Genomic DNA, 27,236 nt, shown 5'->3' with positions numbered 1-27,236 from the left:
ATAGGACTGTCCTTTTCCTTTGCCCCACAAAGGACCACGCAAGAGATTTGACTTCTCCTGCTCTGGCCCATTTTTCTTTCCTTCCTTTCCTTCCTTCCTTTGCTTCCTCCATGCTGAGAAAAAGGATATTTTATTATCTTGACTTGGCCCATTTTCTCTCTTGCTTTTCCTTAATTAGGTTTGGTTGTGCTTAGAAAGTCTGCAGTAAGGAGCCCAAAGAAGTGAGTGTTCATTTTTCTCTCACCTGACTGGAATCTACATTAGGCAGTCAGTGCTGTTGTGATGGCACTTTTTAGCTCGCCTTTCCATCATATGGGTAGAACCTTATCCTTATGTTTCTTAGAATATCCTTAGAATTTAGAGATCTCGCCATGACATCCAAATTCTAGGCAGTAGGATGAGGAAATGGACAGAAGAGAGGAACAAAGGGCTTGCTTGCGATTATATTTGATGACTCTTGAGTAAAGGCTGAACTTGCAAATGCATAAATTAGAAGATTATTTATAGACTGTACTGTCCAGGTGAGTCACCAAAATAGATACGCACAGATGTCTGTAAGTGACATCTGTAAAAGCATATGATGCTATAAGTAACTAAGACATTTTGTCTCTGGCCACAGTCATATTTTTTGGCCTCGCCAGCTGGAGGAATACTTCATAATATTAAGTGTTTTTGTGGCATTTTTTTTATTGCCAGTGGCTTCAGGGGAGCCAGAGGTGCACACACTCATTTCCATTTGCTTTCCCCACCTCTTTCCCTCTCCACAGAGCCCTTTTTTGTGGGGGAGCTCAAGCTAAATTGCTGTTCCATGAAGAAAAGAGAACAGTAGAAAATCAATTTTTCCCAATTCAGGGCATTTATTCTGGGCGTGCTCACCCTCAGCCAATTTACTTCTGCTGCTTCTGCTTTTAGTTACTCTTTGGTGACTTTTTATCTCTTCCTTTTCTCCAGGGTTAGGAGTGGCCCTGTGCTGGCTGGTGCCTGCAGGAATCTCAGTGTTCACTGCTTCACTCCTGTGTCTATGACAGCACACACCTTAGAGAGCCTCTGGTCAAGCTCCAAGACAATAAACTCATTAGCAGTTAACTATCTTGACTCCCAGCCTGTGGCTTTTAGAGAAACATCAGTAAATTATGAGATCTTTAATCTTAGATATATATAAGGTCAGGTCTAGGAAGCTGTATTTTGGTATTTTTTTTCCTACCCCAAAGGTTCCATGATAATGGCGTGCATTTTGAAGTGAGCTTCATAGCATCTTCTCAGAAAAACTCCATCTTTTATGTGGTGCCAACTTACAAATGTCCTTGGGGTATGTATATAAACAGATTTATTAGTTGAAACAGCTGAAGGCCACTAGATTTTATCCTAGGATGAAAAAACAGTGCGCTTCCCATTAGAAATTGATTGGAAATACACTTTGGTTCACAGGAGGGTTTGGGGAGAAACTGTTGTTAGGTTATCCCTTAGATCTGCTTAGTTTAAGCCTTTGGTTCAGTCAGTGTATGAGCTAACAGGTACAGATGTGATTTTAAAAGTATGTGGATTCCATGTATAACATAGATTCATTTGTGGAAATAAACTGTATGCTGTGATGCTGATTATCCCTGGCCTTGGCAAGGTCTAACCCAGCAGGGAAACTCAGAGTTTCCTTCAGGTTTCTGGGAACTAATCTCAGAGTTTTTCTTTGTCCTGAAAATCTTTTTCTTAATATATGGGAATTGAGGGAACTATGTTTGGGATTAAGTTTTATTAAAAAGGTCTGGCGTTGGTGTATCATTGTTTCCTTGGAGAAACAAGGTACCAGCCAATCATATTCCTTTAATAGTGGAGGAAAAACATCCCATTTGTGTAGAAACCCACACACCTACTTCTGCAGCATCAAGTAATGATGGCATTCTGTAGTTGGACCTGATATGCAGTGCAAGTGAAATTGATCGAGTAACTGAACACAGGCAATGAAATGACCTGAATGACTCAATTTTTTTCTAGTAAATTAATCTTGGATAGTATCAGGGATAAGATACCTTTGAAAACAGCTAATTTGGCTTGACTTTGTTCCTTTAAAGGTTTTATAAATAATTACCTGCTCTAGGCATGTCTAGGCAGCTGCATTTTAATTATGCATCCCCACTGAAAAGTGGGAGTCATGAAAAATGATCCCGAGAATAACAAAATACCTTAAGCACTTCACATAGATTTACATATTGATAGACAGGTGAATATTCAGCCATGACCTACCTTAACAGGATCTTCAGGGAAATTGCTAGTGGGCTAGTCAAGCGCCAGACTAACCACGTGAAAGATCAGTTTGGTTCACAGTGGCTTCCCAGGTGAAGCAGTGTGTTATTGCAAAAGCCAACAGCAGTTGAATTCTGTATGTAAAACATGACAGTGGCCAGTATTTATCACATGACCACCTAGTGTTGAATACAGATTAGGTAATCAGTAAATGTGGATTGAATAAACTGAAAGAGCTTCTGCCTTCCCCACATAATAGAAACTACAGATACATATTTTTTAAAAATTGTGACTTGCCTCCCCAAGGTTTAGCCAGTATAGTCTGTTGTATTAAATGTAGTTGTGTTTTAATTAACTTCTTTTTTCTCTTGGCAGGTTCATATAAGTACCACCGGGTTAATTGTGACCCCGCCCCCCAGCAGCCCAGTGACAACTGGCCCCTCGTTCACTTTCCCATCGGATGTTCCCTACCCAGCTGCCCTTGGAGTGAGTATAGCTTCTCCATCTCTGTTTCTCTCCTAGCTGTTCAGTCCCATTAATCTGGCACAGCCCACCTCCTAACACCTGCAGTTTACACTGACACTTGTTAGGTAGGGGTGGGTCTCTTTCATCTGTTATCTCTGGTCATCTCACAGAAGAAATGAGAAAGCCTCTTGCCTACAGCCTGCATAATTTTTCCTGCATAATTTCTAACAGTGAGGATCAGTGGCCTGAAGCCATTAGAAGACTTCTACAGAATACTTCTAATTTTCATTAACATTCAGCCTGATTTCCCAAAGGCTTAACCGAACATTTCTTTTTCATTTCTTTTGCATTTTTAGACTTCACTTGTTCTTTCAAAGACACCTTTATAGAGATACTGAGGAAACCAGGATCCGAAAAGCTAAACGGTTTGCTTTGAGTCACACAATGAGTTGATTTCAAATCTCTCCACTTATGATTCACCTTTTGGTTTCTCGTCTTCCATGACGGTAGCTGCGGCTATGCTGCCTTGGAAGCCTCCCTCAGATTGTGTTGATTTTCCTCCTGAAGACATAGCATCCTATAGAGTCTGAACACTAATTGCTTTACAACATACCTCATAGGAGAAATCAGTAGGAGAAATGAGGGCAGCCAAGGGAGATAGATACAGAGAAGAATACTATGGAGAGAAAATTAAAAGGGAAGAAGAAACAAGCAAATTCAACCATAGCAGAAACACAATAGTTTAAATCCCCGCTTCCCGCAATTGCAGGCATATGAACTACAAGGAACCAGCAATTGTGAGGCACCTCTCATCCAGGCTGATGCCTTGGCTTGTGCTTTCAGACTGTTTCTTTCAGTGCTAAGTTGAATGAGAATAGAAAAGATAGATCTGTGCATCCGATCTCCCCAGTGGGCCCCAACCCTGTAAATTGGTTTACAGAGTCTCACCTGGCTGTGATGCTGTCAGAGAAACAGCACGGCCCAGGGATGGGAACACAGACCGGGGCTGAAAGCCCAGCTCAGCCACTTATTTGTTTACATGACCATGAAAATCTTCAACCTCTTTAAGTTTTAGTCTCCCTGCCTATAAAATGAAACTAATACTATCTACTTTGGAGAGTTCTCACCATGCCTAGAATGTAGTAGGGTTGACTACTCCTGATCTTGTTATCGGTCTCAGTTGAAGATTGTTACAAGGTGAGCCTGTGACACATTCCACTGGTTGGCTCTCAGAATGCCTTGGTTCATTGGGCCTGGTTCATTGTGTTATGGTTTCTCTGCTCTCTGTACCAGGAATAGTGAGGCTTCTAGGCAGCTGGTTTGTTTTTAAGTTGTGGATTTTATGTATGTTGTAAAGATTATGTTTCCTTCTACTAGAATGCTTAGAGCAAAATCTGTACCCCCGCCCCAACTAGGACCTTATAGTGTATTAGCACATTAGTAGAGATGTTGGCTCCATCTAGTTTTATTGTCCTCATTTTCCTTTTGCCTCATTTTACTTTGAAACAAGGTGGGATATAAATAAATGTGGAGTTATTACTTAGCTTGACTTAGACTTTAGAAAACTTTTTATATAGTTAAGCATGTTCTTGCATTTAAATGGAAGTTAATAATGTTCTGGTTAGAGGTTAAAGTTGTTTTTTTTTTTTTTTTTTTTTTTAATGTTCCCAGAACGATTACAGCTTCCTTGATAGTACAACTGTTTGGTGCAGGAAAAGTTGTGCTGATTTTTCTAGGGAGAAGGTGAAATTCAGTTAACTGTTACTGGTTTCCATGAGATTCTGTTAGCCCCAGGTGTTTTGACCAGAGCCAAGTTCCATAATCATCCTGCCCTCTCATCTCCAGAGAAGACCTTTCCTTCCTTCCCTTCCCTCCCCAATACATACACAACCAGTTGATATTTCCATTTCCAGATGATTACTTCGTGTGGAAAAATTCTAGCATAATTTCTTAAGGGAAAAAGGCTGCATTTTCTGATCTTAGAAAAATTAATTAGTGGAAAAGACAGAGCTGGCTGAATTTCAGCCCTTGTGGGCTGAAAATTTTACAGTGTAGTAGATGGCCAGTTGCTCTTAGCTGGAGGCACACCCTAGGGCAAATCAGTGATACAGGTCACAAGAGAGCATGAATATACAAAAGTTAATTTATATTCAACCATTTCATGCTAGGATTATATAAGAAAGCCTGCATGTTAAGCAAGAGGAAGGTTTATTAAACAGTATGTGTACTGTGCCAATTCAATTTAATGAAAAACTAATTATAAACAGACCTGTCTGTCATCCCAGGAGATGTCTAGATCTCCAAGTCCCTGGTAGGTTGGCAGCAGGGTTTTGGATTTAATATGCTAAGTTGAAGTGGGGGGGATCTCAGCAGCATCTACCCTCTGTATCTCACATTAATCATGGCAAGTATCCTATTTAAAATTGGAAATATTTTCAAAGAATTTGAGCACTGTCATAGCAATAGTATGCAGCTTGGTCAAGAGGAAACCATGCTTTTCATGGTGTGGATTTATTATGGCAACAGTAGAATAGGAAATGAAAATTATTTCTAGCATTTTATCATGAATTGAGACTTGCTAATCTTTTATGCAGAATGAAGTTAGGAGCATATTGTCCTACACATTTCACATGTAACAGTTAAAATATTAGATCTCTAATATTAGGAGCAAAACTGGCATTATAGCTATCTAATTCAGACATCAGACTATTAATAGTAGTGAGGGTTTTTTTCCCAACTAATTTTGTGAAGGGAGGAGGGTGAGGATCTATATTAGTCTTGTATTTTCTGCACAAGGGCAGAAGAACTCTTAAATAAGTGATTAATAATCCCTGATCCCCTGTACCAGCTGAGAGGTGTTTAGCTGTAAGATGTCACGAGTTAGGCAGGTCAGTAAAAGCCAAATACAGCCTGTGGCCAACTTATAAACAGATTGCATTCCAAAAATGTGTAACCCTAACTTAAAAAATTTTACATGTACACACATAGTATATGTCTTGTGTATCTATTTAGAGAAGCAAATTAAATGATGTAGGTTCTCAGAATAGCCAATATGGAATTAGCCATTGGAACCCATGGTAGAAGGCTCAGCAGGACTCAACTGCTATCACCAGGATCAGGGAAGAGCTCTGGAAGTAGGGCAGTGGAACTGCCAGTGTCGAATAGTTTGTGAGGTACAAGTTGAGCCTTTGGAATTGGTGAGAATTCTGAAAATCAGGAGTAGGGGTAGAATATGGCCAGAACGTTCCAGCAACAACAGTAAAGGACTCTAGCACATAGGAACCAAGACCTCTTGATCCATATCGTGTTGTCCTAAGAGAGGCAGAAGCACAGAACATTTTCTCATTTGTGAAAAGCTCACTGAGGATCTGTTAACTTCTATCTGCGAAGCTGGGTGACCGCAATACAAAGATGAGTAAGACAGTTTTCTGACTTCATAGTCTCATGAATCATAACAACAGCTTCTCTTTAATGGGCTTCTGCTATGCTTCAGGGTACTGGGAAAGGCAGCTTTACCTAAACTATTTCTAATTATAACTCCATCTTACAGGTTGACATATTAAGGCATAGAGACCTTATGTAATTTATACAAAGCCAATTAATATCATAGATATCTCTTCTTATAAATCAAATGTAGAACAATAAATCTATAAATTGTGAGGTAAATTCCATTCTTGGAGAGATATTTAAGAAGTGCCAAATTCTTGGGGCGCCTGGGTGGCTCAGTGGGTTAAAGCCTGTGCCTTCGGCTCAGGTCATGATCCCAGAGTCCTGGGATCGAGCCCCACATCTGGCTCTCTGCTCTTCAGGGAGCCTGCTTCCTCCTCTCTCTCTCTGCCTCCTCTCTGCCTACTTGTGCTCTCTGTCAAATAAATAAATAAAATCTTTAAAGAAAAAAGAAAAAAAAAAAGAAGTGCCAAATTCTTAATTACATCTTGCCTTTTAGACAACATCATCTAAGCATCTATTTCTAGTATTTTTAATAATACTCTTTAATTTTATTTCTTTTTCTTCATAGTTGTACCCAGCACTGACTGGCTTAATTCCAATCAGCATCCAGTTGAGACTTAAGACTTGGAACCTTCCATCTTTATTTTAATTTTATTGAATTCTGACACCTAAGTTTTTGTTGTTTTTTTGTTTTGTTTTGTTTTGTTTTTTTAAATCAGTAGTGTCAGTATTTCTACTTTTCTACTTCTTATTCGTTGCATAAAATAAAGCAGACTACTCACATAATTGCACGAATGCTGCTCTACACTGCTGAAGTGGCTCACATGCTGACTTGAGGGAGCATGAGCAGCTAGAACTGTGTCTCCATCAGCCTGTATACATGCATCTGAGTTCAGTACCCAGAGGGGCTGTTTAGAGATGTTGAAGTATAGGGTTGAAAGTGGGTTGACTGGAATTCAGATGTCCAAGGGGGGGGTGGGGAAGGATGCTGGCATTGGGGGATATTACATGGTATTTGCCCAAGGAACACAGAAATGGCAAAGTCTATCCTGCCAGTCACTTTTTTACCCTGGGTGGTAGAAATGAATGTGAGGGAAATGCATACCTAAAGGAATATTGGAAAGAAAACAAATCCTTTATCGTTGGTTGAACTTGTGCCCCAAATTCCATAGCACTTTATCAGCAAAGCACTTTACTGGTAAGGTGGACGCAGCCCGTGGCTGTGCTTAAAACCTAATGGATCTTATCACTTATCTTTAGCCAGATCCAGACCTAACCACTCTTTGGTCCCATGAAAGAGCAAAAAAGAGGAGAGGACACCGGAGAGGAGTGCTATTACACCCACACACTTCAACTTTTCACTCACAATGTGCACTAGCAAATGTGGCGTATCTGGCTTAGAATCCAGCCCTTTCGGAAAGGACAGTTGTTGGCTGGTGTTCATTCTAACATAAGGAAATCGAGGACTGCCCTAAGATGCTGAGCCAAGATTAGAATCTATGTTTTTCTGACCCCAAAGCCCACCTCCTTCTACAGTGTAAAGCTATGCTGCTTTCAAGGTCAGTGGGTCAGGGCAACAGAACCTGAGTGTGGTGAAGTGTCATCATTTCACATTAGTGGACCACGGTCTTGTTTTTAAGCTATTTATTCAGAAGTAGTAATTCTTGTCTCAGACCATTACCACAGACCGTGAACAGAAGATGTGAATCTGTAGAAACACATGGAGGAAGCTCATTTTTAATGAATATCAGAATAACATCCAGTTTTCTATATTAGTATTTCTGTGGCCTGCCCCATAGTTCTAGACAACTTTGATAATAATAGACCTGCTGCATTTCCATAAAATAAAACTGCAAGGGATGAGCTCTTTTTAAGCTCCTATTAATTTAGTATGTAACGTTTAGTGAAAATGGCATTTAAGTGTGGTATTTGGTTCTGAGCAATATTAACAAAATATTATGAGCAAAATGTGATCTATACTTCTTGCGGGCCCATAGATGTTTTTTCTGCTGGTGGAGAGTGAGTCTTGGCCTCTGGGGCCTGCTCTGGCCTGGACTATGAAATAATAAGCAAGTCTCCAGGTCAGCTCTGGGTGAATGAAAGGCTGTGGTTTGCTCTGTAGAAATTTCAGGTCTTGCAGGATAGCAAACTGCCTGAAGCACAGCACATAGTGGATTACCTTTTGAACTTCCACATCACCAGATTATTTCAGTTTAAATTGTTTATAAAGCAACCCACAGTACTTCCTAGTCTGTCACAGCCCTGGACTCACCAGAGCCCTATCATTTTACTAACCCCACAGGGCTGAATAACATCTAGGAATCTGATTTTAATCAGACTTTCTCTCTTGGTCTTTGTGTGCTTATATACCGAATACACGTGCATACACATACACACATTTCCCCCAAAGATAAGTAACCCAACATTGGGGGAAAAAATTCTGCCCAGTTTTTTTAAGACTCTTTCAACATCAAAAAGGAGAGAGAGAACTGCATTTTCTCTCAAGCACAACCTGTGGGATCTTTCAGAATATCCTCCTCTAAGCCATATCTCCAGTGACTTCTGACTTACTCTTTGTGAAAGGGATGTACATGAAACATTTGCTCACTGTGTTTTTTAACTGAAAGAGCTGACCTTTTTTTTACATTTTGTTGACAGAATGTGATGTGTTATCAGGTCCGTAGATATTTTTTTGCCTTTTTCTTCATAGGGCTAATTTAGTACAGCCTCTGCTTTAATAAGGTTAAGATATAACAGACAATTTTAATTTCCTTTTCTCTTGAAAATAGAATTCTACTCAGAGTGTGAAATAGAGCATTTTGATTCTGTGCCCTAGGCACTATTTTAAGTAATTTCCAGGAGCAGTTCTCATTGGGCTCCTTCTTGAGTGTGTCTTCCTCCTTTCTAAGGCACGCTCTTCGGAGACTGGGCTTTGGAAGATTTCAGTGAAAATCATTTGAGTAGTAATTTTACAGTCTCCATGTATTACCTGGGGTACAGTCTAGACGTGTTGTGTTATCTTGCCCAACAAGCTACTGATGTGTCTTTATTACCAGTGAAGTGCCCAGGTCACGTGTGCTGAGTGTTTGACCAGGATTATCTTTGTTTCTCTTCCTTGTCACTGGGAGCCTGAATGGAGTGAATGCTTGACCTTTTCCTGGTCAAAGGTTTTGAAGATTCTAAGCCCCAGTGCATGCAGTTCCAGAGTAGTAGCAAGTCTTAAGGCTGCCGTGTTTTATATGGAGAGTGTGAGTAACGTTCATGCAGTTCTGACTCTTGGAACTCACCTCTGCCTTCTCCAGGTTCGGGCTCTATAAGGAGCTCTGCAACTCATTTATTTCTGCACTGCATGTTCCACAACACCTTCAGCTTCGGTATGGGAAAAATCCTTCTCCAAAGTCACTTCAGCAAAAAATTAAATATAATGTGTGAAACAGTTGCAACATATGTCTAGAACTCTGAAATTTTTTTCTGCTGAGTTTATTGTGTTTCTGGAAGTATGTACATTAACGGGCAGATGAAGCAAATGTTGATGAGATACGAATTTTTATTTCACGAAACAGAAACAGAGTGACTGTTAGGAACTATGTTTAGAGATCATTGGGTTTTTCGTATTTATACACTGATATGTAGAAACCATTTATGCTTTCCTAGGTGCATTCTTTAGTCTCCTTATTTCTCTTTTGATTGAGTTTTTACATCTACTGGTTCAAAGATTTGGGGAGGGCGAAGTGGGGTTTCAGGCAAGTCTTTGTGTGCCTGTTTTCCCAGGAGTTTCGGTATACAGACCCTAAAGAATCATCTTGGGTTTATAGATCAGAAAGTAACAATTGCTCCATTGATTTTCAAAAGGCATGGAATCCTGTAGGCAGAACCCCATTAGGCTGTGCCCGTAAAGGAACCAGCAGCTTTTCACTAGTGTACTTGTTAAAGATTACCAGCCTTGATAGTACTAAATTTCAAAAGCTGGCAAAGTTAAGAAAAGAATAAGCAAAAGTAGCAACAATAGCCCAGTGATTGTGGATTGCTATTGTTTGGGCTTTTTGGAAACCAGGCATCAAAGGAAATTTTCTTCTGAAGGAATGGTTTGAGATATAGTATAGCTAAATTTTTTTGTGTTGTGTTTAAGTTTCAAGTTACAGAAACAATCACAGATTAATTCCTAGCAAGCAGTGTGACATTGTAGCTGCCCCCTTGAAAAGCATCAGGGTTCGCATCCAAGTCTATACTGAAAAATACTATTAATCTTAAAATTACATGCTGTTGTTCCATTTTTTCCCTTTCCCTCTTCCCCAGTGTCTTTACTTACCTGTTTGCTGAAAAAGTTGCTGTGGCTCTAAGATCTTAAAGGAGAACAAGGGATGAGATTTTTTTAAGAGGAGGCTTTTATAGAAGGCAGCCTGCTGGTTCTGCTCCTTATGGATTCCATGAAAGTCTTTTCTTATGATTCCTGATTCCTCTTCCTTCCCACCTTCCATAAAAGATGTAAATAAATAAATCATTCATTATTATTCTCTGTCCCCCACTCTCTCTTTCTCTGTCTTACCTCATACCAGACAATGAATCCTCCTCTTCCACCACCCCCCTTACTGGCCTCCACACCTCCCGGCGCTGCTACCGCTGTTGCTGCTGCTGCTGCTGCTGCGGGAATGGGACAGAGGCCCACATCAGGACCCGCTGACCAGATTGCACATTTACGGCCTCAGACTCGCCCCAGTGTGTAAGTGAGGGTGACATTTATTACTGCTTTAAAGTTCATTTCAGACTAAGCCCAATCAGCAAAGGTAGACAAACACCTTTCTGACAGGAGCTGGTGACAGGCTTATGGCTCACCAAAGTGGTTTGCATTCTGCAAACTTAAACCCAGTCATGCATATAATTAGGAAACTGCTGAAACGAAATGGGTCCAAACATGAGCTCGCTAGGCAGCCATCCTGCTGAGTGAGGGCCTTTTACAGTTTAGGGAAACACAGTGTTCGCTTCTTCATAATACTATATGTACATGGAGCCATCTTTTTGTATGATTTCTTTTTGAGGTTTTTGTCTCCAATTTCATTCCTTGCAGTAAGATACTAAAGAACAGGAGGATACTCCACACAAATCAGATCTAGAGGGAGTGTGCATGTGAAAAGCTGGAAGTCCCCAGAAATAAGTATCCAGAAAAGTCTCATTGTCTTGTTCAGTGTTTACCAATGGCAGAATACAGCTAAGATTTTTGTGGCTCCTACATTGTGTGATTTTATATGTGGAACATGTTAGAGCCCTGGTTTAAAAAAAAAGAAAAAAGGAAAAAAAGAACAAAAACTGTTGGTTAGTGTTGCCTGCCTGGTTTCCATATGTTGGTGGCATAGTCACCTTGCATTGTGGGGTGGTTTTGTACTCTCTATGATCTGGGCTTTTTTTCCTTTTGACTTTTTCAAATTCAGCATTTTTTCAGGCTGAGCTTACAAAAGCAGGTGCAACCCGAGCCTCTAGGTTCAGCCTGTGTGTGGAAGGCAGCATGTTGTGCCTCCCAGTGGGATTTCTTGCCATATGTCCTCATTCGGGGCTACTTCCCACGTCTAACAAGTGCCATTTGAAAAGCTCAAGTTTCCCATTGGGTCCCTAATCCCCAGCAGCAGGTTAGGCACTTTGGGAAGCTGCATAATTCTTTCATACCCCACGAATACCATTTGGTGGGATAGTCACCTTCACACTGGGGGGACCAGGTTGGCAGTTCTTAATCAGGAAGGCCCCTGTCTTTTAAATGTAGGCTGCAAAACCTTTTTCAGTGGAAGATTACCAATGCTACTTACAGGTTTAAAGGATTATATTTTCTGTTTACACGTGTATAGAATATTCAAGACTTTGTACCAAGGAAGAGTTTTTGTGCATCCTGGGGTTTATCTGTTACTCAGCCTGGAAACACATATTCTTTTCTATTCTAGGTATGTTGCTATATATCCATACACTCCCCGGAAAGAGGATGAGCTGGAGCTGAGGAAAGGGGAAATGTTTTTAGTGTTTGAGCGTTGCCAGGACGGCTGGTTCAAAGGGACATCGATGCATACCAGCAAGATAGGGGTGTTCCCTGGCAATTATGTGGCACCAGTCACAAGGTATGGTTTTGAATAAATGGTTTATTAAGTTCTAAACAGAGAAGCTTTGTTCACACTATAATTGCCTGTTATGTAGCCAACATTTTAAAAATTCATATCTATACTTGCGAAATCCCTTCTAACTCTGAAATTCTTAGCTTACTTTTCATATGGGTATATGTGAAATTGTAGGTTTCCACCAATATATGTACTGGGTTTTAAGTTATTTGCTTGAAGTTACATGTGAGAAGATCCAACTATACCATTTTCAACATTTTTCTGCTTAAAAAATATCATGTTTAGTATAAACAAAAGCTACATTATTAACATGTTTACATAACATTTACTATATGCCATGCAGGCAGATTTCAAAATGCATATGACACAAAGTAACTCTTGAGTCTTTAAGCAATTTGTTGGCATAGTTGCTATTATTATCCCCACTTAACAGGTGAGAAAACGGAGGCACTGAGAGATTAAATGACTTGTCTGAGATCGCACAGTGAAGTGCTTAAACCTAGGTGTTTGGCTCTGTATTTATTCCAATAGCTTGATGATTTCCTTGCAATTTTGGCAATTAATTTCTATGAAACAGTCAGAAATAAAATTCCTTAAATATGACTTTGATCCTTCAGTTAAAGGTGATTTTGCTCCTCAAGGGAATCTGACAATGTCTAAACACAATTTTGATTGTGTTTTTGTTGGCATATGGTGTATAGAAGCCAAGGATGCTGCTAAATGTCCTACGGTACACAGCACGGCCTCCTACCAAAAGGAATTGTCTGACCCAAAATGTCCCTGAGGTTGAAAAACCATGTTATAGGATAATAGGAGCTTTAAGTATGCAAGATTTTCTTTCCTTCCTCCCTACCCAAAATTTATTTAAAGATAGTCCACCTTCTTGTCACTGAGGAAAGTAGCCTTGGAAACTGAATGGAAAGACCTATAATGGCATTGCAGGAGCCCCAGTTTTTAGCTACTGGGCTTTTAATAAATGGTCCAGGTTTAGCTGTGTTAAATCTTTCCTCAAAACCCTGATTTTAAATAAATGGCTTAATGAACTGACATGTTTGTCAGCTGTTGGCCTTGATTTATAAGTTGGCCAGCAGCCTAATCAAATGAAAATCACTATTGTTGCAGATGGTGACAGAATGTTAGCTTCAATTTGACTTGCAGATTTTTAGTCAATATAAACCTTCTTTTCTGTATATGTTAAAATCTACATTCAGGATCCAGAAAATGGCAGATAGACCTTCCCTAGTGAGAAAAAACAAACAAACAAACAAAAAAAACCAGCACAACAACTGAGGGAAATAAAACAAAGCAAACCACAACAAAGACTAAGTTAATGAAGGAAAGCATTTTCATAACCTTAAAAACAAATTATTAAAAGTCTCTGGAGAGATGCTTACTTACAATAAATTCTCTGTTATTTATCGTAGTAAATAATAAGGATGTTTGAGTTAACGAAGTGTTCTATGTAGTAGAAAGTTACTATATATAGAATTGTTTAAGTGGATTTAGAATATTAAAAAAATACATGACATAAAACTACATTGAACCTAATTTAATTAATTCAACCTGTAAATGTTTTAGAGCTGTCTGTATCCCTGTAACTGGAGGAATGTAAAAGAACCATTTCATGGGGGTCCTGCTTTCAAGGAACTTTTACTGAATCAGGAGTATTTAATAAAGAATTTACATGGTAAAAATAACACATTTTGTCATCAAGGACCATAGAAGGAAGAAATTCACATGAAACAATAGACTCATAAGGTCTTAAGCTCTAAGCCTTAGGCAAGGCTTCTTGAAAACGAGAGTTTTTTGCTGGACCTTATACCATACATGAGAATTAGATAGGTCAAGAGAAGCCAGAGAGAATATTCCAAGAGTGTGTGCATATGTGTATTTGCACATGCATGCATGCGCACAGGCCCTTGTGTGATGCCGAACTGGAGGCAAGCAGGGAGAAGGGCAAAAAAAAATAAGAGCTGAGCTATGAGAAAGGAGTGAAACTGCTAACATTACTAGCAGCAATAACAAACAGATCAACTTCTTTGATGGCTGAGGCAGAAGAATCCAAGGCCTTTAAGGGAGTGGAGGTGTTGAGCCTTGATATGGAAAGCTGAACCCAGTAAACGCATATTCTTGAGCAGAATATGACATGTAATTTTCTGTGACTCACAGTGTATTTCCAGACCTTCCTCTCCTTCAGGGCCATCTTTGCTTTGAATTTTCATTCTTATATTTGGTAAAAATAATTCCATTCATTCTTTAAAATGTTCTATCTTAAAGCCCAGAGTCGTTTTTCTTGCCTTTAATTGTTCTCTCCTCCATTTTGCTGATGGATTGGGCTTTCTGTCTGTTTCTGTCTTGACAGGACCGTGACAAATGCTTCCCAAGCTAAAGTCCCTATGTCTACTGCTGGTCAGACAAGTCGAGGGGTGACTATAGTCAGTCCTTCCACTGCAGGTGGGCCTACCCAGAAGCTCCAGGGAAATGGTATGGCCGGGAGTCCCAGTGTTGTCCCCACAGCTGTGGTGTCAGCAGCTCACATCCAGACAAGTCCTCAGGCTAAGGTCTTTTTGCACATGACTGGGCAGATGACAGTCAACCAGGCCCGCAGTGCTGTGAGGACAGGTAAGGAGGAGACCAGAAAGTACCAGGAAATGGGTTGCTTGCCTAATACCAGCTCTTCCATAACAGATGTTGAGAAAAGCAGATGTCGTGTTACAGTAATGAAGAACATTAGGAAATAAGGCAAGCACGGTCTAGTCAGTGGTACTCCACATCTGCTTATTTTGGCTAAGCCTGCCCCACACATTAATTCAAGCCTGATCTACAGATTGAAAGTCTGAAAGAAATTAGGCTGATCCTAAGAATGTCAGTAGGACTTGAAAATAAGACTTCTGCAGTCAAGACCATTGGAGCTCAGGTCTCAGTGCCATTAGCCACGTGACAACATCGTATTTAGCTAACCAGTGTGCTGATTATTTCTGATGAACTTAATCTCAAGTCTGTTTTAGACCCAGTGGGATCTTAAATAACTTTCTTCTTTCTATAGCATTGAAAACCTACCCAAGAGTCTTGGGTAACAGTGGTGAGGTAAACTTGTAAATTCTATCATAAAAACCAAAAGAAGGGAAAATGGTTAATAAGAAAAGGGAGAATAATTTTATTGATTGATTGATTGAAAAGAGAATCATTTTGAAAAGGCCTGGGGGCCAACCTAATCTGACACTCTAGAGTACCACAAAGACAGACTGTGTCCATAAATCTGCAGAAAGACCTCTCTAACTGAACAGCCTGGGGTCATAGCTGAGTTTCCAAGCTCTCTACAGACTAAAGAGCTGATCTGGAAGGAAATACAGTGTCTAAGGACCCAGCTAAAATTAAGTGCTTTTAAACCAGCATACATCCATTATTTATTGTAAAAATGCAATAGTAGCCTTTCATTATGGTCTGATGTAGTGAAATGACTCATGTTTTGGTGAGTAGCATTTGTTAGAAAGTCCAATTTTGCTGTTTTCTCTCCTGTCATCTATTAGTTGCAGCACATAACCAAGAACGCCCTACAGCAGCGGTGACACCCATCCAAGTACAGAACACCGCCTGCCTGGGTGCTGCATCTGTGGGCCTGCCCCATCATCCTTTGGCCTCCCCACAACTTCCATCTCCAATGGCAGGCCCTGCCACCCACGTGGCTGCTGTTAACATGGGTCGAGTCAGTGCCCCCCTGGCATGTGCTGCGGCTGCTTCACTGACTTCTGCAAACATCACCACTGCCTCTCTGGAGAGTGAGCCTGGTGGCCGGGCGGTGACCATTCTTCCTGGACTCCCCACCTCTCCTGACAGTGCTTCATTGGCCTGTGGGAACAGTTCAGCAACAAAGCCAGACAAGGATAATAAAGTAAGATCAATGTCCTATTCCTCTGCTTATGTTGTGTCCCATCCTTTCTAACTAATGAAAGGACTCATTGTTAAGCAGTCCTTCAAGTGCTTACCATGTGTGAGTCACCATGCCAGGTGCTCGATTCATGATTCTCTGCACTGAAACACCCACTAGTTGCCAGGCCTTGTATTGTATGTTTAGGAGACCATAGTGAATGAGGCTTAGTCACTTCTCGTGCAGCTTACATCTCATGGAAGAATTTTCTTTACTCTTTAGTTACTCATTCTTTCATCATTGTGCTGTCCTTAATTCTTCCTATTCAGCCAGTTCTACAAAAAAAATTTAATATACAAAAGGGTTGAAATTGTTGATCAGAAGTGTTGATGGTGGGTTTGTTTTTTCTACAGTGTATTGATTATAATCAGCATGGATACTTTTCCTCTTGACTTGAAATATGGGTGAAAAATTATTTTCTAAATTCATAGATCTTTTAAAAAAATCTCTCATTTGGGGCTAAATTTCCAAGAAAAAATTAGTGGAAAGCTGTGTTTGAAAGACTAACCTATGGTTGGGTTTGGAGATAGGTGGTTGGAGGCAAGGGAAATTGATGGTGAGTAATTGTGAACAGAAATTGAAGAGTGACAATAAAGTCTGGGTAATTGTATTACAATCAAATGAAGTAACAACCTGAGGAAAATCCTGTATTTTCCTCAGTATTTTGTGCATTCTCTCCTAACGTTCTAGTCCAATTCTGGGAAGCTCTAGGGTAGTCATAAACTCTTAGCCACCTGGTTCAGTGGTAATGTATGTCACTCTATTTAAATGGTTACATAAGCCTGTAAATAGGGGTTTATAAGGAAATAAACTTTACAGCCTACTAAAAAGTTAATATTTAATTGTTGGGTTAACCTTAGCATTTTTGAAAAAGATTGGTATCTCTTCAGTGTTTATAATTAACTACATTAAACTTGTACTCAAGCTGACATGTTCATCTTTGTCCGTATCTTTAAAGAATTGTTTTGTAGTTCACAATTTAAGGTTTCAGGACAGTGAGTCATTGAGAACAGGGACTCTGCAGTTCCTGCCCTCCCAGGAAAGAATTCATTGAATCACAGGCTTGAAAGGGACCTATGCCAGGAGAATAATGGCTCTCCAAAGATGTCTACATTCCTGAGCCCTGAAAGGAGAATAGGTTTCCTTCCATGGCAAAAGGTATTTTATAAAGGTCTTGAGATGAGGGGATAGTTTTACATTATCTGGGTGGGCCTCATATAATCACATGGGTCTTCCTGAAAGGGAGGTAGGAGGATGGGTCCAGAGGAGATCAAAGTGATTCAAGGAAGGAGCCATAAGCCAGGAAATGCAAGCAGCTGCTTCTAGAATCTGGAAAAGACAAAGAAACAAATTCTTCCCTAGGGCTTCTGTAAGGGATGTAGCCCAGCTGACACCTTAATTTTAGGACATGTTTTTACCACAGAATTTGTGGTAATTTGTTACAGCAGCAACTAATACAGGACCTAACAGGTTATCCTGTTGAGTCCCCATCCTTGGCAGATAGCCACTGGCCTCTGTTTGGACACCCTCATTGACCATGAATGCCCTAGCTCCAGAGTGTCCCATGCTGTTTTCTTTATTTTGAGGGGCTACATAAAAATTGTTGATCTTCTTTCTGTATGATATCTTGCCTTTTTCAGAGTTATCTTCCTTTTTGAGGCTATATTCCTGAAGTTTTTGTCACTACTACTTTTGTCACAGATTACAAATTTTCCTTCCTAAATCTTCTATGCCTCATTGAATGTTCTGGATATATCAGGGAGACTTCATTTAATACACTGTTCCAGAATTTTCCAGACAGTCCGCAAAATGCAATATTGTCTTCTTTTTGAAAGTTAAGATTTCACATGCCCTTCTCGCCCTGCTGAGTTGACCTGATTTCAGGTTCACCAGGATTAGTCAAAGATTATTTTGTTGCGTTTTAGCCCTTAATTTTCTCTCTGTGCTGGGGTGAATTCATCCTGGCAAGGAATTATTGGATCTCTAAATCCCAATCTCTTCACCCATTTCCCTCTTATCAAGGTTTGTTCTTTCTTTCTAGTCTGAAAATTATCCTTCCCTTTCTTTATATGTTCTGAGAACCACCATCCATCTCAAACAGCAGGTCTGTATCCTTCCTGTTCTTCTTGTTTCAAACATTACTTTAAGGCTGTCCCCCCACCCCTTTATTTCAAGTTTAAGCTGTTATGGGCCACGATATATTCTTTCTTATGGACCCTTCTCTTGATCTTTTTGTACCAAGTCCTTTAAAAATTTGAGCCCATTAGGCCGCTCTCTGGGGGATCACATTAGTGCCTTTAGATGCCTCCACATTTTCATCTGCTCAGATAATTTGCAGCTGTATGGTTAGAATTTCATTCTGGAGAGCCCTCCCATTCCTCTTGAAGTCTCTTTCCTTTTGACTTTCAGGTCATGCATATATTTTCTTTGACTTTTAAAATCAGTTTTTTTAAACTTCAGAGTTCAAATCTGACTATAGCCAACTTCTCTTTGGGTGCTTACTTCGAAGTTTTCAATATTTCTGCTTCACTGACCGAAACTTTCCACCCCCTGCTGGTCCCCCCCATTCCCCCAGTTGATCAGATTTAGATCCAAAGTGAGATTAAATGATTAACAATTCAAGGAAAAAGTACATCAGAGATTCTAATTGTATAGAGACCTAGTTTTAGTTGAGACTTCCAGCAGGTATCTAGGTATTTGACAGTCCCCTTGTTATTTCTATCTGCTTTCATCATTTTGTGATCAGCATCATCCATTTACTTAAATTCTTTAGATAGTGTGTGGTGTGTCTCTCAAATGATAGCTTATCAATTGCCCTGTCCTTTTCTCTCTACATAAATTGTCTGCAGTGAGCTACCACTGGTATTCCATGGAGATCTATAACTTTTTGATGTGCACACAGGACTACTGTGGCTCCTTGCCTAACTAAGCTATTCCTTTTGAACAATATTTTATTTGGAAGTCTTACCTCAAATGTGTTTTTGTTCTTGATTTAAAAAAAAAAAAAAAAAAAGGTGTTTTTGTCCCTGTAGCTAATTTGTCTGGTAACTGCATTCTGTGGTTTGGTTCTGTGGTTTGATAAGCATCTGAAACTCTACAATATATTTCCAAACATTATCTGTTATTTCTTATTTGAAATCCTGGATCTTTCTGCCATTGTTATTCTTCTTTCTATGGGATCCCTCATGTCTTCTACAGCTATCAGTTTAACAGCTCTATCTGGACATTTTTCTAACTGCATATTCAGTTTGAAGGCTTCATTATTTAATCAGCTAGTCTCCAGATGAATTTCCCAATCCTTATGAGATACTCCTGTGCATGTGCGTGTGCGTGTGCGTGTGTGCCTGTGTTTTATTATGTTTTCTTATTATAAAAAATTTTTAAATATACATATTTATTTAGAAGTGAGAGAAAAATCTAAATATCCAAACTGAAAACCTAAATATGATCCAAGATTTCAAAGACAGCCATTAATACTATAGTGTATATATACTTTTTTCCCCTCATATACCAAAATACAGTAAATATTTTTGGTATGTTAGGCTTTCATTCAGAAAATAAAATCTTTTTTCCCACACCAATTATGTAGTTGACTGTTCTTATGTTTTCTAAGTTTCATTAGAAGACAAATTGATACATATTAAAAATTCTAAGAGTTTGTTTGGGTAAAACATATTCAAATCAGGCAGTGCCAAACTGAAGTGCTTAGGAGCACTCTACCAACAGGAGCCAGGGGCAAGAATTATGTAGAGGACACATCAAAGCAGAGCAGAGACATTATTTGATTGGCTAGAGTTTAAGTGGCTGCCTTATTTGGGAAAGCCCAGGTGGCTGTTTGTGATTGGTTATCCTTAGGTTTTTGATTTCTTAACCTGGAGGTGTTTACAAGTTTAGGTTTTGGTTTTGCTAATGGAAGCTGCTAGGACATTAAAATCACCTCAGTCTTAATAGCCTCTAATCAAATCTCTAATGGTATAATTAATTTAACAGTTTTAACCCTCACATAGAGAAAGAAGAGAAACCCTCTCTGAGGCCCCACTTTACTTCACCTGCTTCCATTTCCTTCCCCTACCTTCATAGTGTAATTCTTCTCTGACATTGTCATTTATTCCCATAACGGTCAGCAGTAGGTGTTGATTCTCATGCCCTCTGCCATATCCTAGATTTGTTTCTAAAAGATAACATTTCTACAAGTGGCCCACAAAAGATCAACATTTAGTGCCTCAAAGTCCCACCCCAAAGTCCTAGTGACTCCCTCCCTGTAGGAGCCATAGATCTTCTTCAAACAATCTGCTCTTTGAGGACCTTTGCTCTTAATTCTTGGTTTTCTTAAGCAGAGGGTTCATCTAGTTTTTAAATACCCATTTTCAGGGTGCCTGGTTGGTTCATTAGAGCATTGACTCTTGATCTCAGGGTTTTTTTTTTTTTTTTTTAAAGATTTTGTTTATTTATTTGTCAGAGAGAGAGAGCAAGCACAGGCAGACAAAGTGGCAGGCAGAGGCAGAGGGAGAAGCAGGCTCCCTGTCGAGCAAGGAGCCCGATGCGGGACTCGATCCCAGGACGCTGGGATCATGACCTGAGCCGAAGGCAGCTGCTTAACCAACTGAGCCACCCAGGCGTCCCATGATCTCAGGGTTTTAAGTTGGTATAAGAGACTACTTAAAAATAAAGTTTTTAAAAATAGCCATTTTCTTCTGTTCTGAACACTTACCCCAGAGTTTCTACTGATCACTGTCTTTGCTTATGTGATTTCACTTCCAGTTCTTATTTTGTTGTCAAAAACAAGTTGGTCTGTGAGCTTCGCCACTTCATTTTCTCAAGGAGAAGCCACTGTCCATGTTAAGTGATTGGAATCCCATTCCTGCCCCTGCCAACAGCTGAGATCCGGGTATGGATAGTGTGGATGTGCACACAGTTCCATACAGAGTGACCTTTATGATGTGCAGCCCTCAGGCAAACATACCTGCTCTTATCACTCCATCGAGTAGATGTGCTTCTAGAGATGTTGCCTGTGCTGAACTCTCAGAAGAGCAAAGGCTAGGTTCAAGTCCCACTTCCACCCCTTACTAGCAGTGTGATTTTAGGGAACCTTAGAGAGGTGTAGGCAATGAGAATAATACTGGTTCCTGTCGCATCAGCTGGGTGTTAGGAAAAAATATGGAAATCTTTATAAAAGCATTTAACAAGATTCTTGAACCTATTGGTGCTTCATATGGCCTTTCCCTCATTCCCTGCACTTCTTTAAAAAAGCCTTTTCTGAGCCTCCCATCTCAGACTGCACTCCCTGGTCAATCACTCTCCCCTTACCCTGCTTTATTTTTCTGCAGAGCTCCTGTTTTACAGCAGTGTTTATGTGTGCTAGAGGATGTGAACTCCTTGTTGTCTTGTTCACTGTTGTAGTCTCAGAGCCTAACACTTTGTTGGTTCATATTCAGCACTTAGTAAATATTTGTTCAAGGAATGAGTGATTATTATTAGACAATCATGAATTAAGCTTTTGAGATCTCTTATAATGACTGATTTTGGGAAATATGACTGTGTAGATTTTTGATGACAGTGGCCTGGAAGACTGTCTCTTGCTCCTTTCTTTGTACATCTGAGGGCAAGGAGAGGAATAAAGAAGACTCAGTGGGTTGAATGTGGTTAACTTTATGAGTTGCTCAAATGAAATTTATTTTTGCTTGTGAAGGAGAATTTAAGGTTTCCCATATTGTACTCATCTTCTGTGATATGACTATTGAAAATTATTTAGGTGATGTTCAGAAATTATTTTTATATATAAAAATTACACTCTCTTATCATCGGGTAATTATTTTCTGACCCAGATAGTTCTTTTTATGTATGAGGTGTGGTTTTAAATCATCAGATCTTCTGAAGAGAAAATTATGAGTATAAAAACATTATTCCATCTAGGAATAATTTCTTAGAAAACCAACAGGAGAACTGTTAAGGTTCCTGTTAAAAGATAATGTCCCGGGCGCCTGGGTGGCTCAGTGGGTTAAGCCTCTGCCTTCGGCTCAGGTCATGATCTCAGGGTCCTGAAATCGAGTCCTGCATCTGGCTCTCTGCTCAGCAGGGAGCCTGCTTCCCCCTCTCTCTCTGCCGGCCTCTCTGCCTACTTGTGATCTCTGTCTGTCAAATAAATAAATAAAATCTTAAAAAAATAAATAAATAAAAGATAATGTCCCTTCTTCATTCATGCTAAAACTACATTTAAGAAATTGCTTTGCTGGAGTGTAGTCTCTATTAATTCATCTGTAGTTTTCATTTCTGCTGTTGGATTTTGAAAAAACAAAGATGATAAATGTCTGTGTTTGCAAAATCCTCTCTCCAGTGGCACAGTGTTCTGCTAGTGTAGAAAACATCAGAATATGATATCAAATGCACAGTTCAGTGGAACTAGGACAGCATCTTTTCCATGTTAGCACCCCCATCTCATACCCCCACACCCTGCCACAACATCTGATCCTCTGCCTTCTGCTTCGTGGGTAGTCGGCATCAGCTGATGATGATAACACATCCCTTAGAAGTCATTAAAGCAAGCTGTATTTAATGTGCTTAATCATTTTAGATGAACCAGGTTATCTTTCTTCTTAATCATTTTAGAGACTGTTCCCTGAGCTCCGTTCAGTTAACTGAATTTTTCTGAGTGCCCAGAACTGAGCTTTTAAGAAACATCTGTAGCCGTGGCTTGCTGAGATTGTAATTTATCACCGGACTTGATGTTCTCAGTGGATCTGTCGGGGTCCAGGGATTAGAGTGTTCTTTCTTACATCATGGCAGGAAGAGCTGGAAGTTGTGGCTGACTGCCCCCCTTAGAAGTGTAGACGTTGTTCTTTCTCAGCTCATTGGTTGGCCCTCCAGACCTCAGGCTCCCTTAAGGAAGTGGCAGCAGCTTTGGCTGGCAGACGTTTGGTCAGCCCACTTCATTGTCCACTGTATAAAAGGAAATCTTTATCTCCATGGGATTTAGGAATTGCAAAATGTCCTCTCTTACTCCCTTAGCCCTGGGACTAGCTCAGTCTTTTCCCTTCCTCCCAGCCGTCTCCTCTTCAGTCTTGGCCTCTCAGCCTCAGTAGGTGCGGCTCTGCACGAGGCACCGCGTGGATGAGAGACAGGCACTCAGGCAGGTAGTCCAAGCGTGTAGTGTCACTTAGTGGAATGTATTAATAGCCCCTTGGAAAATGAGAAGTTAAAGGAATGAAGCAAAAGCCAGAATGGTGAGTTAAGGCCAGGCCCTGAAGAAAAATGTGGAAAAATCTTCCTCAGGCTGGGATGGGGAGAAGGGGAATTGGGATCAGATGATTGGTTCTGCTCATCTGCAGCCCGAGTTGAGCTGTACAGAAATGAATTCAGTGCTCCTCACCATGCTTCCCTGTCTTCTGTTTCTAACCCAAGGGTTAGTTTGTACTGTGAACAGTATTTGGTAAATGGAGCCTGCAGTTTCTTGGGATGCATTTTCCCTGGAATGCTTTTTCATCATCTGGTTAAATCATCACTTTAGTTTGTTCTTTTTTTCTGCCATTCTGTCTCTAATGAAACTGTGTTATTATGGATTCAGACCCTTTTCCCCAAGGGATTTTTACTGAGTATGAACTAATAATCTCAAGAAAAATTCCTTAGTGTTCTGTCTTTGGGTAGGTGCCTCAGAATTCTACTTCCCTTTTAGTGGACCTTAATGGTTCCAGTTTGAGTTTGCCTATAGAGTTTTCTAACGAATTCTTTATGAAATGTTTTATTTTCAAGCAATGTTTCCATTTAGAGGACTTTATGATGTCATTGACACCTTAGTAAAATGATGTAAAATGATTATTTTCTATGCTTCGTTATCAGAAGGAACATTGACGCAGGTTTTGGAAATGAAGAAAAGTTAGTTCTAGATCTGGTTTCCCTAGCAGAGCAAAGAACCAAAGCGTCAGATAAAGATTCAAGAGATGGTTTTTGTAGCATAAGATTGCTGGGGGAAAAAAATTCTTTTCTACATTTGCTTGCAAAAAGACATAAAAATGTTTTTGATTATATGTACTGACGCTTTATATACAATCTTGTGGCGTTTTGGCTTTCTAATCCAAGAGATTCTTGCATAATTGAAATGGTTTGACTTCTGTCATTATTGGCTTACTAAATTTCCTCAAGGTGGTGACACGTGAGAACTGCTTTAGTCCTTAACCCTGATCAAGACCTCACTACCTGTAATGATAAGAATCAGGTCTGTGGGGACACCTGGGTGGCTCAGTTGGTTAAGTGTCTGCCTTTGGCTCAGCCCCACATTGGGCTCCCTACTTAGCGGGGAGCCTGCTTCTCCCTCTGCCTGCCACTCCCCTTGCTTGTGCATGCTTTCTCTTTCTCTCTGACAAATGAATAAATAAAATCTTTAAAAAAAAAAGCTGAGAAAAATAGAATCAAGTATTTGGATGGAGAGTAAAATGCTGTAATGTTTAATTCAGCATGTAAGAATTAGACGTAAGATAGTCATTTAAGAAATTAAATTGATAATCACAAATTTCCATTTTGTCCTAAAATGTCCAGTTCTGCCTTCACCAAGCCTGAGATGTATCTTGGTGAGTTTTTGTTTTACTTCTCTTTTTTCTGCTTAGTCTACCTCAGTAGAAGATAGTGATGAACATTGGAAGATCCAAAACAAGCAAAAACAGGCAGGCAGAAGGGGAAAAGAAAGAGAGGCAAAAAATTGGGTTAACATCATACAGAATTTGGGAGCTAGAGCACAAATAACCAGATATCTGCAGAAATAAATTTTAATTCAAAAGATCAAACCAGGGGCGCCTGACTGCTTCAGTGGGTAGAGCATGCGACTGTTGATCTTGGCGTTGTGAATGTTGGGTGTAGAGATACTTAAAAATCTTAAAAAAAAAAAAAAAAAATCATCAGACCCAGAAGTGAAAACTGTAACACCCTATCACAATTACAATAACAACAGTACCGTCCGTCTCTAATTAATGTACTTTTTTTTTTTCCCCTAGAAAGAAAAAAAGGGTTTGTTGAAGTTGCTTTCCGGTGCTTCCACCAAACGGAAGCCGCGGGCATCTCCTCCAGCCTCCCCCACCCTGGAAGTGGAGCTTGGTGGCTGCGAATTGTCTCTGCAGGGAGCAGTGGGTCCTGAGCTGCCGCTAGGGGGTGCCCACGGCAGGGCCGGCTCCTGCCCCACAGACGGGGAAGGCCCAGCCGCCCTTGTGGCCCAGGATGCTCTTCACCGGAAGACAAGCTCTCTGGACTCCGCTGTTCCCATCGCTCCACCGCCTCGTCAGCCATGTTCGTCCCTGGGCCCTGTCATGAATGAGTCTAGGCCTGTGGTTTGTGAGAGGTGAGTTCACTGTTGTTTCCGGAGAAAATGGAGAAATGCCTAGCAAACATTATGCTGGAGTACTTATTCTGACGTTAGGATACTTTTCCACAGCCCCCGAATTTTTTAACTAAATTTGTAGTAACAGTCAAGCTCTGGCTGTCTTTTACTATTTGCTGTGTTTCTTCTGTGGGTTAGGCCTCCAACCCTCTTTGTGTTTATTTTCTCCAGACAACCACTTCAGAATTGTATCCAGATGAAACTTGTTAACCCCTGGAACTTGGTTCACATCTTCCTTCTTGCCACTCTTCCATTGCCAGCAACTGCTCCCTCCATTTATCCTTTGCCTTTTTTATTAAACGTTGACGTCATTATCTGCTAGTTGTCTAGGAGATTCTGCCTACTAAGAGAATTCTTTTTATTCTTCCTGAGCTAGGAGAGTGTGGCTCCGTTCTCATTGACATGAATCCCCTCCTGACACAGTGACTTGATTTGGTTCTGCTTGGAACTAGGAGCCCTGTCTTAGTGATCTCACCTTCAGTAATGATTACAGATGGGAGCAGATCTTTTTGGTACAACCAGTGGAGTTCTAGGAGTTACACTGGGAAAAACTATGTATGTATTAAGACAAATATCTGCTAGGGTTACATGAATTTAAAAAGCTCTGTTGGTGGGCCAGGAAAGCATGAAGTACACTAAAAATAGTGGATAGTTTATACATAATGCATCAATAGATAAACATTTATTTTTAAAAGGGCCATCTGTTTTATTATTTCTGTAAGCTTTATTCCCTTTGTACCTGCATTTTATAGATAACACAAATTTCTAATTTGTGAAGGTTTTGCATTTTGGGTAGCATTTTTAGTTACTGATTTGAAGTCTGACTATAAAATGTTAAACTTTAAAAAGACTTAACTTCACCTCAAGTCTGTATTTCGGATGGACATTTGTGCCCAACAAAATTTGAGGCCTTCATTTGTATAATTTCAGGGGCATACCTTTTTACCAAAAAATAAACTCAAAAAAACATCAAACAACCAACATGTACTAAGTACAAAGTACACAGTTTATTTATTTTCATAGTGAGGTGAAATAATTTTCTGTAGTTCTAATACTTATAAAACCAGTTGTGATATGAGATATTATCTTAAAAAGGGTTCGCCCTCCACAAAATCATTTTGTCTTTCCCCTCATCTGTCGTACTCCTAGTAAAGCTTTGAAATTTGGTCCTGGATTCACTTAATCCTTTATTCTGAGAGTCAGCCTTTTTTTCCTGCAGTATTACTCCCCTTTCCAGGGATAGAGCCTTCCGTCCCTGGAGTTAGTCCAGGGACTTATTTACTTTCTTTTGGTCACAAAGGCTCCTTCTTTCCTTCCCACCCCCAGACATTGATCTGCAGTTTTCCCCTCATGCCCTGAGTCTCTCTCCTCTTTTCCCTGTCATTTGCGGTGTTTGTGTGACTGTTCTGAGTGATAGTTCATTTTGCCCAGCCTCTCCCTAGGCACTGGGTCTGGCACTGCTGCCGCCCTCCCCCATTATGCATTCCTTTTCAGTTGCCAGATGTCCTCAGTCTCTGTGGCTTCTGCATTCCAGCCCTTTCCTCTTAGAGGAGCTCATTTCTTACAGCAGGCTCTTGCTGTTCAGTGCATCTGAAAAGGAGAAATTGCTAATATAGGCAGGTGTTGGTGGTTCAGGAAGCAAGGGGATGCACATCAGATAGGGAACAATGGAGAATTTAAGGATGGAACAGATGGGCAT

General features: G+C 40.2%; 1 protein-coding gene across 1 annotated transcript in view; it reads left to right on the top strand.

Moving 5' to 3' along the window:
* The window catches only part of LOC111154584 (SH3 domain containing ring finger 1), a 191,482-nt gene that overhangs the window by 154,221 nt on the left and 10,025 nt on the right, over window positions 1-27,236 (top strand). Inside the window, exons 6-11 of the mRNA XM_022514249.1 lie at window positions 2,614-2,724; window positions 10,710-10,873; window positions 12,081-12,251; window positions 14,611-14,870; window positions 15,779-16,140; window positions 25,158-25,498. Coding sequence (XP_022369957.1) covers window positions 2,614-2,724; window positions 10,710-10,873; window positions 12,081-12,251; window positions 14,611-14,870; window positions 15,779-16,140; window positions 25,158-25,498 — 1,409 coding nt within the window. The remainder of the gene's footprint in view (window positions 1-2,613; window positions 2,725-10,709; window positions 10,874-12,080; window positions 12,252-14,610; window positions 14,871-15,778; window positions 16,141-25,157; window positions 25,499-27,236) is intronic.

The sequence above is a fragment of the Enhydra lutris genome, unplaced genomic scaffold, assembly GCF_002288905.1.
Source record: "Enhydra lutris kenyoni isolate GAN:26980312 unplaced genomic scaffold, ASM228890v2 scaffoldscaffold3, whole genome shotgun sequence".
Taxonomy (NCBI): Eukaryota; Metazoa; Chordata; class Mammalia; order Carnivora; family Mustelidae; genus Enhydra; species Enhydra lutris.
The sequence above is the reverse complement of the archived record's forward strand: the minus strand, read 5'-3'. Positions and strand labels throughout refer to the sequence as shown.